Here is a 15,439-nt window from a genome sequence, read left to right as displayed (position 1 = left end):
TGCGCCAGTCAGTGCCCAGTAGTGTCGTCAGTCAGTGCCCAGCAGTGCTGACTATCAGTACCCATCATCGTTGCCACCTATCAGTTCCACCTATCAGTGCCGCCTATCCTTGCCACCTCATTAGTGCTGCCTATCAGTGCCCTTCAGTGCTGCCTATCAGTGCAGCCTCATCAACGCACATCAGTAGAGGAGAAAAATTACCTGTTTGCAAAATTTTATAATAGAAACAAAGAAACTTTTTGTGCTATTTTTTTGTTTATAGCGCAAAAAATAAAACTCCCAGTGGCGATTAAATACCACCAAAAGAAAGCTCTATTTGTGAGAAAAAAATGATAAAAATTTCATATGGGTACAATGTTGCATGACCGCGCAATTGTCATTCAAAGTGTGACAGCGCTGAAAGCTGAAAATTGACCTGGTAAGGAAGGGGGTATAAGTGCCCGGTAGGCAAATGGTAAAACCCTAAATGTGTCTGTAGTCATTGTATATCTCTGTGACAATATTCTTCTTTAATATGTCTTACTATCTTCTTCGTAGGGTTTTTAACATGTTTAGTGCAGTTTACCCAGTGCCTCCTCGCCCGATGGCTACACACATTTACAGCCACATTTTGCCCACCACCTTCTCCAGCATCTTCTTCCCGACACCTTTTTTGGGATTTCAGCTCTATCAGCCCTGCAGTCACTCCAGGGCCCAGAAAGATGCTATCTTGCTCCCCCACCAGAGCAAACAGTGCCATCTATCAGGTAACTATATAAGGAGTGTTTTATGAAAAGGAAATCCTAAAGTATAGTTCCTATTTTGACTTTTTATTGCAATGTTTACATAAAGTAATTTTTATTATGTTGTATTCACATTTTTAAATGCTTGTGCTTTTCCATACTTTTCCTATTGTATTAAATATAGAAATTTGACAATGAACCACTAGAGGGAGCTCTGTATTTGATTCATTCATTTCACAGCTTAAAGCGGAACTAAAGGAGTTAATACCTTTCCAGCAGTCCCTTGTCAGCGTCGACATCTTCTCCTGTGTGCCCGTCTTTAGCCATCTTCATTGGCTGCTGCAGAAGACCGCCATTCTGGTACACAGAGACTGACCCAGTGCTGTAAGCTGAGCTTTGATTGGGCAGCTAAGCTTACAGCACTGGAGAAAACAGTGAGCAGGCAGATAGGGGCAATTTATTGCAGAAGAGACTTGAACAGTGCATGTCTCTTCTGCGATAAAAGCCTGCCTGGTTGCTGTTTGGTACAGCAGAATTGCGTTCCTTTGTGATTCTTAGTGTGAACCGGCCCTTACACATTTGTTACAGCAAGTTTCCCTTATTGCAAGACGTCTCTATTCCCATTATGGTGATAACTCCAATATTTGGATTTCCCTTTACTTTCAGTCCCAGCAACAGTGGTCACCAGGAGAGGATCGATAGAATGATATGAGCCTCCTGTATACACCTGTAAAGCAGCCCTCAGACTGGGAAAAGGAGGGGCCAGTGCTCTGAGCCAATAAGGCTCTGCTGTACTGCACATGTGCTGACAAAAACATATGTGAATAGGAACAGAGTGACAACTTTTGGGGGGCGGTGGATTGCTTTTTTGAGGCATTTAACAGGTGGTGAGGAGGCGATATGTCGCGCCGCCTCACCACCTGGTGTAAACCTGAAAATGATGACCCGCATGCTGAAACAGTGTACATTGCATGCCGTTACAGGGTGCAGCATTCACTTAAATGGGTAGCACTCAGCGGTGGCATCGCCCACCGAATGCGACATGACATTGAATTTTCATTGCAACCATGAAGTAAAGCATTTTGGCGGTGGCATGTTGTCACGTACATGGTTAGTGAGTCTGACATGTAGAGAAAGGTCTCTTGTACAGCTCCTGCTCAGGGGTCATCAATAGTGGAACAGTAACCTTGAGAGCACGGCGAGGTATGAGTGGCCAAAATATTCCTGGAAGGATGCCAGGAATAGAACAGCTGGCAGCAGGCAGTCCTCACAGCAGGCAGGTTGGTAGCAGGCAGACTGGCAGCAGGCAGATGTCACAGCAGGCAGGTTGGTAACAGGCAGACTGGCAGCAGGCAGATGTCACAGCAGGCAGGATGGTAACAGGCAGACTGGCAGCAGGCAGATGTCACAGCAGGCAGGATGGTAACAGGCAGACTGGCAGCAGGCAGATGTCACAGCAGGCAGGATGGTAAAAGGCAGACTGACAGCAGGTAGATGTCACAGCAGGCAGGATGGTAACAGGCAGACTGGCAGCAGGCAGATGTCACAGCAGGCAGGGTGGTAACAGGCAGACTGGCAGCAGGTAGATGTCACAGCAGGCAGGGTGGTAACAGGCAGACTGGCAGCAGGCAGATGTCACAGCAGGCAGCATGGTAACAGGCAGACTGGCAGCAGGTAGATGTCACAGCAGGCAGGGTGGTAAAAGGCAGACTGGCAGCAGGCAGATGTCACAGCAGGCAGGATGGTAAAAGGCAGACTGGCAGCAGGCAGATGTCACAGCAGGCAGGATGGTAAAAGGCAGACTGGCAGCAGGTAGATGTCACAGCAGGCAGGATGGTAACAGGCAGACTGGCAGCAGGCAGATGTCACAGCAGGCAGGATGGTAAAAGGCAGACTGGCAGCAGGCAGATGTCACAGCAGGCCAAATGGTAACAGGCAGACTGGCAGCAGACAGATGTCACAGCAGGCAGGTTGGTAACAGGCAGACTGGCAGCAGGCAGATGTCACAGCAGGCAGGTTGGTAACAGGCAGACTGGCAGCAGGCAGATGTCACAGCAGGCAGGTTGGTAACAGGCAGACTGGCAGCAGGCAGATGTCACAGCAGGCAGGTTGGTAACAGGCAGACTGGCAGCAGGCAGATGGCACAGCAGGCAGGATGGTAACAGGCAGACTGGCAGCAGGCAGATGTCACAGCAGGGCAGGCTGGTAACAGGCAGATGGCACAGCAGGCAGGTTGGTGACAGGCTGGCAGCAGGCAGATGTCACAGCAGGGCAGGCTGGTAGCAGGCAGACAGGCAGCAGGCAGATGTCACAGCAGGCAGGTTGGTAACAGGCAGGCTGGCAGCAGGCAGATGTCACAGCAGGGCAGGCTGGTAACAGGCAGGCTGGCAGCAGGCAGATGGCACAGCAGGCAGGTTGGTAACAGGCAGGCTGGCAGCAGGCAGATGGCACAGCAGGCAGGTTGGTGACAGGCTGGCAGCAGGAAGATGTCACAGCAGGGCAGACTGGCAATAGGCAGACAAGCCAGATGAGAGTTTGTTAGACTGAGGAGCTGTAGCAGGCTGGATGAGCAGGATGAATGGTCAGACAAGCCGGGCAACAGACAGGCAGATTGGGCATAAACAGCAGACAAAAGAAAAGTCGGGTCACAAGCCAGTGTCAGCAACGGTGGAGGCAGATCTGGCAGAGGCAGTAGACAGAATCCGGAAAGCCAAGATCAGGGTAGGTAGCAGAAAAGCGGATTCAGGAGCAAACCGGGTCAAGATAAGAGGTCAGGCACTGGAATCAGGATAAACACACATAGAAGCTGTGACCAAACAGCAATTAGCCAGTGCAGTAGCTCCATTTAAATAGGCCGTTTTGCGCCAGCCTCGCTGACAGGTGTGCTCCCATTTGCGTGCGCGTACGTGCGTACCCTTGCACACATTTGTGCACATCTGCCTGGCCAGTTGCCGGTCTGCGCATATGTATGCACTGAGAAATTTCACTTGCGCTATGGACAAGCCTTTTCTGACACATGTGTATTGCCCCCAGTGGCAGCATGTTCATCTTCAGGTGGGCAGCCGGGTACTGTGGGAAGGCAGTAAAACTGCAGTTTACCCACTTGATTTTACTACCCTCTGGTTGCTCATAGCCCTAGTCCTAACAGAGAGCTGCTTCTCTTGCATTGTCCTATTAGCAGGTTGGAAGTGTGTTCTCTACTGCAGGGGACATCAAGGACCTGGTTGTCCTTTATATCGACAGCTGTAGGAAGTTGCAAATGTTTACAGTGGTGTATATGTAGCTTCTTGCTCCAGTTCATCTTTTAGATTTCCAGGTTGTTTTTGTGTAGGCCAATATATTCATGGGGTAAGCACCATCCTCCCTCTTAGGCCACTGTAGCCTCACTCACACACATTGGAGGTTTGTACAGAATGGAACCAAGGGACTAATGCTTCAGTGCCACCCAAAAGCCATAGGTGAAGCCTGCTAAATCTGGCTAAATTAGATTCTACAAACTATTAAATTACAGTGTAGAACACCTAATTCTCCCTCTTGTAATACAAATATTCCTCCAGGCCAAACAACAAGATTTGTCCCTGTAGTCAGGTTCTCACTGCGCTATAAACATTTTTCTAGAAAAACTTCAATAAATCAGGTTTTTCAATCTTCATGTGACTTTCCAGCACTCAGCAGTGTGCAGACAATATCATTGCCATTAAATATTGATCACAAGGATTGTTCAACATTACAGGAGATGTTATGTCTCTAGCGCGTAATCTATGAGTGTTTGTGAAAGAGAAACGTTGTATCATACATAATAGATGTTGTGATATTGATAATGACTGGTTGGTGGATTATGGAAGATGTTTGTAGATTGTAATTATTTATGTTTCCATTCAACCTTTTTTTCCTCTCCTTGCTATAGTTTATGATGACAGAAAGGGCAGCTCCTAACTGGTGGGGAAAGGGTAAAGTTTGTTTCAGATGTTTTTTTTTCTACATAATCATTAATCTTTTCCTTGCCTAAGGCAAAATGGCATCTGTTTTGCAACTGAAAGCCAGCGAGGAAGACTAGGATGAAAGTGCATTGAAATGTCAGTCCATAGTGGTAGGCTGGAATTGGATAGGCGCCTATGAGTGGAATTATCCACTAATGTCTATCTCTTGGTTAAAAAAAAAAACTTTGTTAAATAGGGTAATAAGGGTAAATGACTCCCCAATATGAATTATGTGCACCCTACCATTAGTGGTCAGGGTCACCAACAATGGTAATTTTTAAATCAAATTTTGATTTAGTTTTAGTTATAGTCTTTTGACTAAAATGCCATTTTAGGGTCTGTTTGCCAACAGCTCGTGGAGCTATATTAAAGTCCTGGACATCAACCACAGCTCCTAAAGTGACTATGGTTATAAAAGAGCTGAAATCCCTAATGTATAATAAAAAGCTTGATACAATAACTCAAGCATTTGGTCCTACAAAATGCTTTTTCATCAGATGGAAGTTTTTCATAGAATATACATCATCGGACTTTGAAATGTCTCAGTTAGTGACTCCCTTTATTTATATTGAATGGCATAGTAAGGCAAATAATTCAAAATCATCCTTCACACCTCTTGGCTCCCACCCCTTAGCAGAATGTAGAAACTAAACAACTGGTTATATTCCACAGCTATGATCCACAATTTATTATTACTTAAGATAGTAGATGTTTTTGTTGATGTAGTGGATTTATTTTATTTTGTTTTCTCTAATACATATACTGGAAAAATATTTATTGCTGTTAGAACTCATCCACGTCTCCACCATAGTTACAAGTTATCTTCCTTGATTTTTTCAAGTTATCACAATGTACCAATGTAAATGATCTTTGGTGTTGACTGTTTGTCAGAAGTTCAGACAAAAAAACTCAATAGTAACATGGTTGGTTATTGTCTACTTAGTATGATAATTTCAAGCCTTATCATTTCTTTTTCTTCTTTTATCCCTTTTCTTCTTTTATTTAAAGTACTTGTAAAGGCTGAAGGTTTTTTTTACCGTCATGCATTCTATGCATGAAGGTAAAAAACCTTCTGTATGCAGCAGCTACCCCAGCCCCCTCAGTACTTACCTGAGCCTCATCGCGATCCAGTGATGTGAATGACTGCCTTGGATGTCCTGGGCCTCTGCCTCCTCATTGTCTGAGACAGCAAGCGGAAACCATTGGCTCCCGCTGCTGTCAATTACAGCCAGTCAGCCAACGAGGACAGAGGGGGCCAAGCCACGACTCCATGTGTGAATGGAAACACGAAGCAGCGGGTGCCCCATAGCAAGCTGCTTGCTGTGGGGGCACCTGACAGGAGGGAAGAGCCAGGAGAGCCTGCAGGGGACCCAAGAAGAGGAGGATCCGGGCGGCTCTGTGCAAAACCACTGCGTACAGCAGGTAAGTAGAACTTGTTTGTTATTTTTTTTTTTAATTAACCTTTAGAATCACTATAAGTTGTTTATTTTAATTATATATTTTTTGTTTTCTTATCTGGATTTCTTTTTGAAAATGTAAAATACAAATAAAAAATTTTGCAAAAAAAAATGGAATTTTAGTTTTAGTCGTATTTTAGTCATCTGAATTGTTTTAGTCGTATTTTAGTTGTCTGAATTGTTTTAGTTTTAGTCGTATTTTAGTTGACTAAAAAAGTTTTTATTTAGTTGACAAAAATATTTCAGTCGACAAAATTAACACTGGTCACCAAGGGCAAGACCAATTTTGTGTCCCCCATTCCACTACTGGCCAAGTAAAAACATCTATGTATTATTTGACAGCTAGATAGAAGTGAGCAGTGTTCATTTCTACAAGACAGTGGAATAGGTCTCAGAGTCCACATCTATTATAAATTGGCCCCTAAGCACTAGAGGGCCCAGCATCTTTCAACTTCGAAGTCTGAAGACATACTGTGAGTGCACAGTGTCATAAACTGTCAACATGGCACCCTGCACTCATAGTGTCATTCCCCTCTCTGGAACCATTGAGCAAAGCCAGAAGACCAAAGAGGAAGAGGACCCTACCCATCACATGAACAGCCTAGAGATATCTGGAAAGGATAGGTATAAAAACCTGCTTGCATGACCTTCCAGGGAGAAAAATCAGGCGGGAGCCTGGATCTCAGAGTTGCACTTTAACTTGTTAATGCGCAATCTACTGTAAAATTTTGCTTTCTTTTCCTTTAGACCAAAGCCATCGCTTGAAGCAGCGCAGATCTCGAGCAAATTACTCCACCTGGCAGCTTGAAGAACTGGAGAAGGTGTTTCAGGCCAATCAATACCCTGACATCTTCATGAGGGAAGCCTTAGCTTTAAGGCTGGACTTGTTAGAAACAAGAGTGCAGGTAAGACAGTTGAACACATACTTATAAAAAGAAATGGAGGCAGATGTCCATACAAGAAATATTTGGTGTGTCAATTTCCTATAACCTGAGATCAGGCTCTTTAACAATTGGTAATTCCACTAGCTAACTTTGCATCCAGAGTCTAAGCATTTAAACTATAGGAAATTTGTTCTTGTTATATTTTATTTCAAAGCACCATTATATTCTCCATTAGAGATGATTGAATACTCTTAGGCTGAATCCGTGAATCCTAGAGAACAAAATGGTGGGTGCTGCATATATTTATGTCACACAGTATTTGCGCAGCCATTTTTCAAATGCAAATTTTCTGGAAAAAAATACACTTTAATGAGTTTTATTGCACAAAAGCACAATGTAATACCCATTTTTTTTGGTAAGATATAAAAGATGATGTTACACCGAGTAAATAAATTCCAAACATGTCACACTTTAAAACTGTGTATGCTCGTAGAATGGCGCCAAACTACGTACCTAAAAATCTCTATAGGCAACGCTTTAAACGCCTTTACAGGTTACTGGTTTAGAATTACACAGAAGGTCTGGTGCTAGAATTATTGTTTGGTTTGATTGATGTTTACATATGCATGCAGGACCGACGCGTGCGTTTTGTGTGAGCACGGTGGGATGGGGGAGCTTTATAAAAAAATAATATTTTATTATTTATTTATTTATTTATTTTTCTTTGTTTTTACAATGTAACTTTAATTTTTTTTTATCACTGTTATTGCTATCACAAGGAATGCAAACATCCATTGTGATAACAAAGCATGACAGGTCTTCTTCTTAGAGACGTCTGGATTCTGTTTGACCCCATAGCTCTCCTCTGGCCTCCAAAGCAGTTTTCTTTTATGTGCATGGGTTCTGATTGTACAGTTGCATGTCACCCTGTACATTGGATGCTAGTGGGTTATCTCATACTCTGCCACCCACTAGTCAGCCATTGTAAAAATGTCTCAAAACCAAGATGGCCGATGAAAAGCCAGAGAGACTGCAGCTTAGGAATATTTTGTCAATCCTTCAGAGCTGAAAAAATAAAAAAGTATATATGGTAACACCAGGTAATACCTAAAGAAACATATTGTAATTAGATTTTATTAGTATTGATTTTATCTTGGAAGGAAATTACAATTATTCATTTGTTCACTAAACTGGACATCGTGCATCTCTGGTTGTATTTCAACTAAAATTTATACTATTACTGCAACTTTGTTTTTATTGAAAATAATATAGCTGAAGTAACTTTTGTGGCTGTAAATCAATTTAGTCATGCTATTAGAATGCAGTTTGCATTTAAAAAAAAAAACCATAATTTTTTTGCAGATAAGTTCCATTATGTGAGAGGTAGTAAAGTCTCTTTTGTCATAAATGCCCCCTTGTCTGTCAGTGTTAATGTGATTTAAGCGCGCATGTGCAGCTTAGACCACATTTACTGTACGAACCGCTCTGTGTGCTGCAGTGATGTGTCTCCTGTGCGCGGCCATTCAAGTGGCCTAAGATACAGAACCAGAAAGGAAGACCGAGTGAAGATGGAAGTGCCGGGGACCTGGGAAAGCGCTGACAGTGCAGTGCTGGAGGGCTTCCTATGCAGGCAATTCTGCCATAATTTACTAGTATGTATATGACTTAAGCACCTCAACATGGCTGTTCGTATATATATGTCATGGTATTGAGATGGTTATACTGGGACCATGGTTGAGGCTACTATCAATGTTTGCATCTGATGATTCCCTTCATTGTAAAAGTAGTCCTATTACCTATACAGCCACTGGATTACTTTTAAAAGCCCCCCCCCCCCCTCAGCAAAGGCAAACATAGGCATCAGTCCTGCATGCATCTATAAACGGAGATTGCACCACACATGTGAGATATCGCCACAAATGTCAGTAAAAGCGGTAATTCTAGCACCAGAGCTCCTGTGTAACTCTAAACCAGTAACCTGTACAGGCTTTTAAAGTATCGCCTATGGATAATTTAATGTACCATAGTTTGTCCACAGGCGTGCTCAATTTTAAAGTGTGACATGTTTGGTATCTATTTATTCAGCGTAACATCAACTTTTACATTGTACCAAAAATTGGGTACTATCTTGTTTCAAATTATTAAAATTCATTCAAGTGTATTTAAAAAAAATGATATTTGAAAAACTGCTGCGCAAATACCGTTTGACATCAAAAATTGAAAGACCCACCATTTTATTGTCAAGGGATTCTGCTTAAAAATATATAACTTTTTTGGGGTTCTCAGTAATTTTCTAGCAAAAATACAGATTATTTACATGTATGAAAGAAATGTCAGAACTGGAGCAGCAGGAAAGTGGTTAAACCTGCAGAGGGACCATTTTTTATTTTTTTTCCCAGGAGACTTTACTACCGTTTTAATGTCTTTATATTTTGTAGAGCTCAAATGCAGAGCAGGGGCGGACTGACCATTTGGAAACTCGGGCACTGCCCGAGGGCCCGGGGTCAGTAGGGGGCCCCATGAGATGCCCCTGGTACCTTTTTCATAGGCTTTTTTGAGTTTGGGCAAAGACACAGGGGCCCCATGATCCCCTATTGCCCGGGGGCCCCATGAGTTGTCAGTCCGCCCCTGATGCAGAGCATTATAGAAAGGCCTATAAGATAGTGGAAGAATACCATCTGAGTCATGTCTTCAGTTAAAGACTCAAATGCATGCACTCCACTCAAGCAGACTGGTGCAGGACTCCTTGGAAAATAAATGTTAAAAAAAAAGTTATTTTTTTCTTTTCATGCTCAAAGAGTATTATTGCTTTTCAGAGGAAGTTCTAGGCTTTGTGAGGCCTTAGGCAAAACTTAGACAGGAGGCCCCACTCTTGCCCATCCATCTGTCTGTCCCTCAGCTACACAGCAGGCCTTCCCAGATTGATATCATAGTGCAGCGGATGGAAGGGGTGATGTAAGCGGACGCAACGTCACTCCTCATTGGCTGACAGGCGGAGCTCCAGAAGTCTTAGGTTACGTGAGAGGTGAGTGCGACAGGGCGCACCTCTAAAATAAAGTCACACTGCAAAACAGCTGTTTGGCCACTGCGAGGCCAGGTTAAGTGGAACAGGGCCCTTAATGCTGCCTGCGCACAGCAGTGTTAACCATTTAGGCTCCAGAGCTATTTTTTTTTATTTCACATACATGTAAAAATCTAAATTTTTGTCAATAAAATTACTTAAACCCCCAGAACATTATATATTTTCTGAAAACAGAGGCCCTTTAGAATAAAAAGATGATATTTTCACGTTTTTATGATACATTATATTTGCACAACTGTTTATTAAACAAATTTTCAGGAAAAAATATAATGAAATTAAGTTTAGTGCAAAAACACACAATAGAATACCCATTTTGGGCCAAAATATAAAATATCAGGATGCATTGAGTAAATAGATACCAAACATTCCATGTCCTAAACGATATCGCCAAAAACTACAGTGCCCAAAAATCACCATAGGTGATGCTTTAAAAGCCTTTACAGTCCATCAATTAACTAGGAGCTCTTGTGGTAGAATTATTATTCTCACTCTGACATTTATTTATTTATTTCAGGTACTTATATAGCGCCGTCAATTTACGCAGCGCTTTACGTATATATTGTACATTCACATCAGTCCCTAACCCTCAAGGGGCCTACAATCTGAGGTCCCTAATTCACATTCATATACAAGGGCCAGTTTAGACAGGATCCAATTAACCTACCAGCATGTCTTTCAAGTGTGGGAGGAAATTGGAGTACCCGGAGGAAACCCACGCAGGCACAGGGAGAACAGGCAAACTCCAGGCATGTGGTGTTGTGGCTGGGATTCGAACCAACGACCCTAGACATTTGTATAAATATGTTACATGTGTGGTGCGACTGCAGTTTACACCCTGGGCTTGCATATGTGTTTGCTCAGGCGTGCGGGGCAACAGGGGCTATGGCAATTTAAAAAAAAAATTTAATATATTTTATTATAATTTTAATTTTTAAAACTTTTTTTCCTTTTTTAAATCTATTTTTACTTCATTGCTATCACAAGGGGTTAATAAACCCCTATGTGATAGTAGCAGGTGACAGGTATTCTTTATGGAAACATTAGGGGTCTAATAGGTCTCCACTGCCCTTCACACCATCTGACCAAGCACAGACCGGCTTGGTTAGATGTGTCCCCCGGCTGTACTGGCCAGGAAAGGGCGCATCTGAAACTGGAAGTGACATCACTTCCGGTTTCACTGCTTCCATGTGAGATCGAGGCATGGATTTGCCTTGGTCTCACATCGTTCTCCCTCCCCAAGCCAACGGATGTGTTCCCGAGCTCTGGTAAGAGCGGAGATCCCAGGAACCTCCGGCAGGAGGCATCATACTGCCGACTACATGAAAGTGATCCGCAGCTATGGATCTGCTGCACCACTTTCACTTTCCTGCGGCTGCGTTAGGCAAATTAGGTGTCCACGAGGCCTCTGTGAGCTCAAGGCCTTAGGCGACCACCTAATTTTCCTAATTAGAGAGCTGCTTCTGATGGCTTTCATAATTCATGCATTAAAGAGTTAAGCACTCTATATCTAGCTGTGGAGTAGCCACAAGCAGAGGCTGCAGGGAAGATTATAGAGATGGGCAGCTCCCCTTTGGGTCTTTATATCGCCATGATTTCTCCCTCTAATATGTATCTGTTATCTATTCATCTAAATCAGTGGTTCTCAACCTGTGGGTTGCGACCCCTTTGGGGGTCGAACGACCCTTTCACAGGGGTCGCCTAAGACCATGGGAAAACACATATTTCCGATGTGTAAAGAGCAGCTACTGTGTAGAAAGCAGCTACTGTGTAGAAAGCAGCTACTGTGTTGAAAGCAGCAGTATTGGAGGTAAAACGACACTTCATGAATTATAATTACTGGGTAAATAATTTTATGGTTGGGGGTCACCACAACATGAGGAACTGTATTAAAGGGTCGCGGCATTAGGAAGGTTGAGAACCATTGATCAAAACTTAACCAGTTATCTGTCCTTAAGGCTGGAGTTTAGGTATGGCAATTTTTACATAGATAAATTGGTCCATCTTACTTCAATGTAGGTATGTACAGTATGTGCCATACCTGTGGGATCCCTGTGGAACCTGGAATTCACTGTAGTAAGCACCACTACCACAGTGATTGCAGCTAGCTTCCAAGTCCGGTGCCAAGTGGCTGCCCTGCTGCCATTTTTTCGGCACATGCACAATTTAGGGAACACGTTACAGTTTCTCAGTGAATGAGGTAAAGATTGCGACATCACTGCCCTGCCTCTCCACCTTGTCCAATTAGAGAACGCTTTGAGTTAATTGAGAAAATGCAAAGTGTTCCCTTAATGATGCCTGTGTTGAGCCAGCAACCTCCTGTATTCACAAGGCAGCAGGGCAAACACTTGCCACAAGACCTGGAAGCTAGTGAAGATCCCTGTAGTATCAGTGCCTACTAGAGTGATTTCCAGCTTCCATGGGGATCCCACAAGTATGACATATGCTTATCTTGGTTCAAGCTGGTTTAATATAGCTACAGTATGTAAACATTGCCACACCTAAACTTCAGTTTTAATATCTACTGATCTAAACTTTTAATCCACTTGGACCACCCCAATATCTATCTTGTGCCAGCCCACTTCAAACTGTCTACAACTGGAGTAGAAGGAATTGTTTGCACACTCTGTTTTGCCTTTTTGCAATGAGAGCCATTCATGGCTTTCTTTTTTGTACTCAGAAGGATGACTGACAGCGACAGTGCAGCAGAGGATGGGTACTAGGCTGTCATTGCTACCAAGGATGCCACAATCCAGTAAAAGGACAAAAGCCATGCAGAAGCACCTTTTCTCTGAAGGGCCAGTGGCTAGTACTTTTTGTGAGCTTGGCTTCTGTGAACAGCAGGATGATGGTTGAGTCAGATGAATCAAATGAGAAGTGTATCTGTCTATCTGCAGATAGCATTGCCCAGATAACTTTCAATGAAATAAATCATGCCTCGATTACAGAGGACTACTTAAAGTGGCTTCTCGTTCTCTGCAGCATCATCCCTCCTCTCCACCTCACCCCTCTTCCAGTCCCAAGCATGTAGAGCACTGTTTTTTGTTTTGTTTATTTACCTTTTTTTTTTAAGTCTATCCCCTTTACCATCTTTCTCATTGTTGCTACCACTGCTGCCAGCATTTTCCATGCACCTCTCCTCTTTCTTCTCCATCCAACTGCCAAAAAAGCAATTGACCCACTGAAATCCAAAAACTGCTGATGTGTTTCCAAGTTTCAGCCCATTTTACCTGGTCACTTTCATGTTCTGTCCATTATTTGGCTAATTTCTACCAAATCATAACTTAAATCTTGGATATGTTTTGAAAATCTGGATGGGGATTCTGCAAGGGGGTGCAGTAAACTGGGGTGAGGGTTTCTGGTGTTTTGGGTGAAGTGTTGTTTACTTTTTTTTTCAAAATGATGCAGTGAGGTGCTGCGGAAAAAAAGAAGTCTTGATCGGATACTTTGATGTACTTTAATCACCCAAGCCAAAAGGTATACTGTAAAAACAAGAGAAAAGACCCTAATTCATAGAAAAAAAAGGCAATTAAGGTGCAAGGGCGCCTAGGTCCTGTTTGCGAACTCCCAGGGCTATAGTGCACCTAGGTGCCACAGGTGCAGCTTCCAGCCCCACTGCCCGCAGCCTGTCAAAGTCTATGGCTGGCTGAACTAAACTGTGGCTGGACAAATCGGAACACCATACCGAGTTTTATCTGGATAGCATTTTAGTCATTAACTGTACTTTGTTTTTTAAATCCCTTTTGATAAACCAGGCAATTTTTTGTGTTTGTTGCAGGTTTGGTTTCAGAACCGCAGAGCAAAGATGAAACGGCAGATAAAAATGCAGGATTACCAGTGCACAGTCATCAAGAACAGGCCAGACTGTGTGGGCAGTGGAAGATCAGAGGACATCCTATTAGAAGCTAAGATCAATTCCCAAAGTAAAGCTGTGGACCTTTCAAGCAAGTCAAAAGAACTTTTGAAACAAGAAGATGTCAGAAAGACTCCAGTTTCAAGCAGCATTGCAATTCTTCGGGCAAAGGCTCGAGAGTATGAAGCTGGAGTGTGTGGATCAGGGGCTCAACATGAAAATGACCTAAAATTATACCTGTCATAGGTATAAACAAGAGCTCAAAGCCTGAAAGCATGCAGCACCAAGTGCCTACATGTACCTCCATCATCTTGAAATATTGCTACATCTATACCTCCCAACAGTTCCAGATTTTGTGGGAGTGTCTCAGGAATTCAGTACAATGGACCACCCTCTCCCCACCTGGGACATATGCCCCCTCTATCTACGCACTGAACACCAATGACCCTCCTCTCCCTCTACTGAGCACCAAGAAGCCCTAATTTTTTCCTCCCACTGACCACTAATGCCGCACAGTTTTCTTTCTGCTGAATGACACCAGATGATTTTCCTCCCACTGACCACTAACCCCAGGCAATTTTTTTTTCCTGTTGACCACTGATGGTGAGCATTCATTTCCTTCTGTTAGCCATTTATGCCAGTAATTTCTTTCCTCGTTCTGGGCATAGATGCTGGGCATTTTGTTTTGCGCTAACTACCAACATCAGGCATTTTTACCTCTTGCTGATCACAGATGCTGGACAATTTTTCCTCCTTTCAAAGTTTTGGTAATAGTGACTTGCTGCACCTGTAGAATGAAGGCTCACACAAACACTCTGTGGGTGAGGGTTGAATGAGGTGAATTCAGGTCTCACCTCCAGTGCGAATTAGGAGTTGCGAGAAGTGAATTATTAAAGACCCACTTCTGGGCCTTCTTCATTTTGTAGCAGTGGTGCCCCTCCTTATCCACCCCAGAGGTGAGGCTTGAAATGGCCTCTTAAAGCAGTGCTGCTTTCTTCTGGCATGGAGGCTAGGGTTGCCACCTTTTCTTCTAGCTAAGCTCAAACACTTTAGCAATGTACTGCATATTTTTTGTAGTATACACTACAGTATAGTATTGTAAAAGACCTGGGACCTCCTTGGGTGCCCCAAGGAAAGTAGTAATATTGAACAGTGTGTGTGGCCAGATTGTGTTAACAGTGCTTCAAGGGGCATGGTTAAAAAAAACAAAAGCATTCTCGTACCCATAAAATATGCTTAAATTAATCAAACAAATGTCACTGTAAAAATATGAACTTATCCTACCTTCACTGGGCTCCAGGATTCAGCACAGATTTGCTGGGACGCTAGGATTTCAATCAAATCTTGGGACAATCCCAGCGAAGACCCAGACAGGTGGCAACCGTAGCCGCGAGGCCCCTCTCAATGTGGTGCCTTGGGGGCACATGTTCCCCCTGCCCCGCCCCTCCCAATTTATGTAGATGT

At 43.3% G+C, this 15,439-nt stretch overlaps 1 protein-coding gene across 1 annotated transcript; it reads left to right on the top strand.

Moving 5' to 3' along the window:
- Nucleotides 1–547: 547 nt before the first annotated feature.
- Nucleotides 548–14,221, top strand: LOC149473043 (uncharacterized). The gene is made up of 3 exons (XM_089683555.1): nucleotides 548–746; nucleotides 6,907–7,064; nucleotides 13,901–14,221. Exons 1-3 carry the CDS (start codon nucleotides 548–550, stop codon nucleotides 14,219–14,221), a joined length of 678 nt encoding a protein of 225 aa, XP_089539681.1.
- The last annotated feature ends 1,218 nt before the right edge of the window (nucleotides 14,222–15,439 follow it).

Source organism: Staurois parvus, unplaced genomic scaffold (assembly GCF_062004578.1).
Source record: "Staurois parvus isolate SC_StPar_1 unplaced genomic scaffold, SC_StPar_1.0 ptg000018l, whole genome shotgun sequence".
NCBI classification, from domain to species: domain Eukaryota; kingdom Metazoa; phylum Chordata; class Amphibia; order Anura; family Ranidae; genus Staurois; species Staurois parvus.
This window is presented reverse-complemented; position numbering and strand designations above follow the sequence as displayed.

Coding starts and splice junctions, on each gene's coding strand:
- LOC149473043 (XM_089683555.1), top strand. CDS start 548: ATGTTTAGTGCAGTTTACCCAGTGCCTCCTCGCCCGATGGCTACACAC. Junction 747..6,906: donor CAAACAGTGCCATCTATCAG/GTAACTATATAA, acceptor CTTTTCCTTTAG/ACCAAAGCCATCGCTTGAAG. Junction 7,065..13,900: donor TGTTAGAAACAAGAGTGCAG/GTAAGACAGTTG, acceptor TGTTTGTTGCAG/GTTTGGTTTCAGAACCGCAG.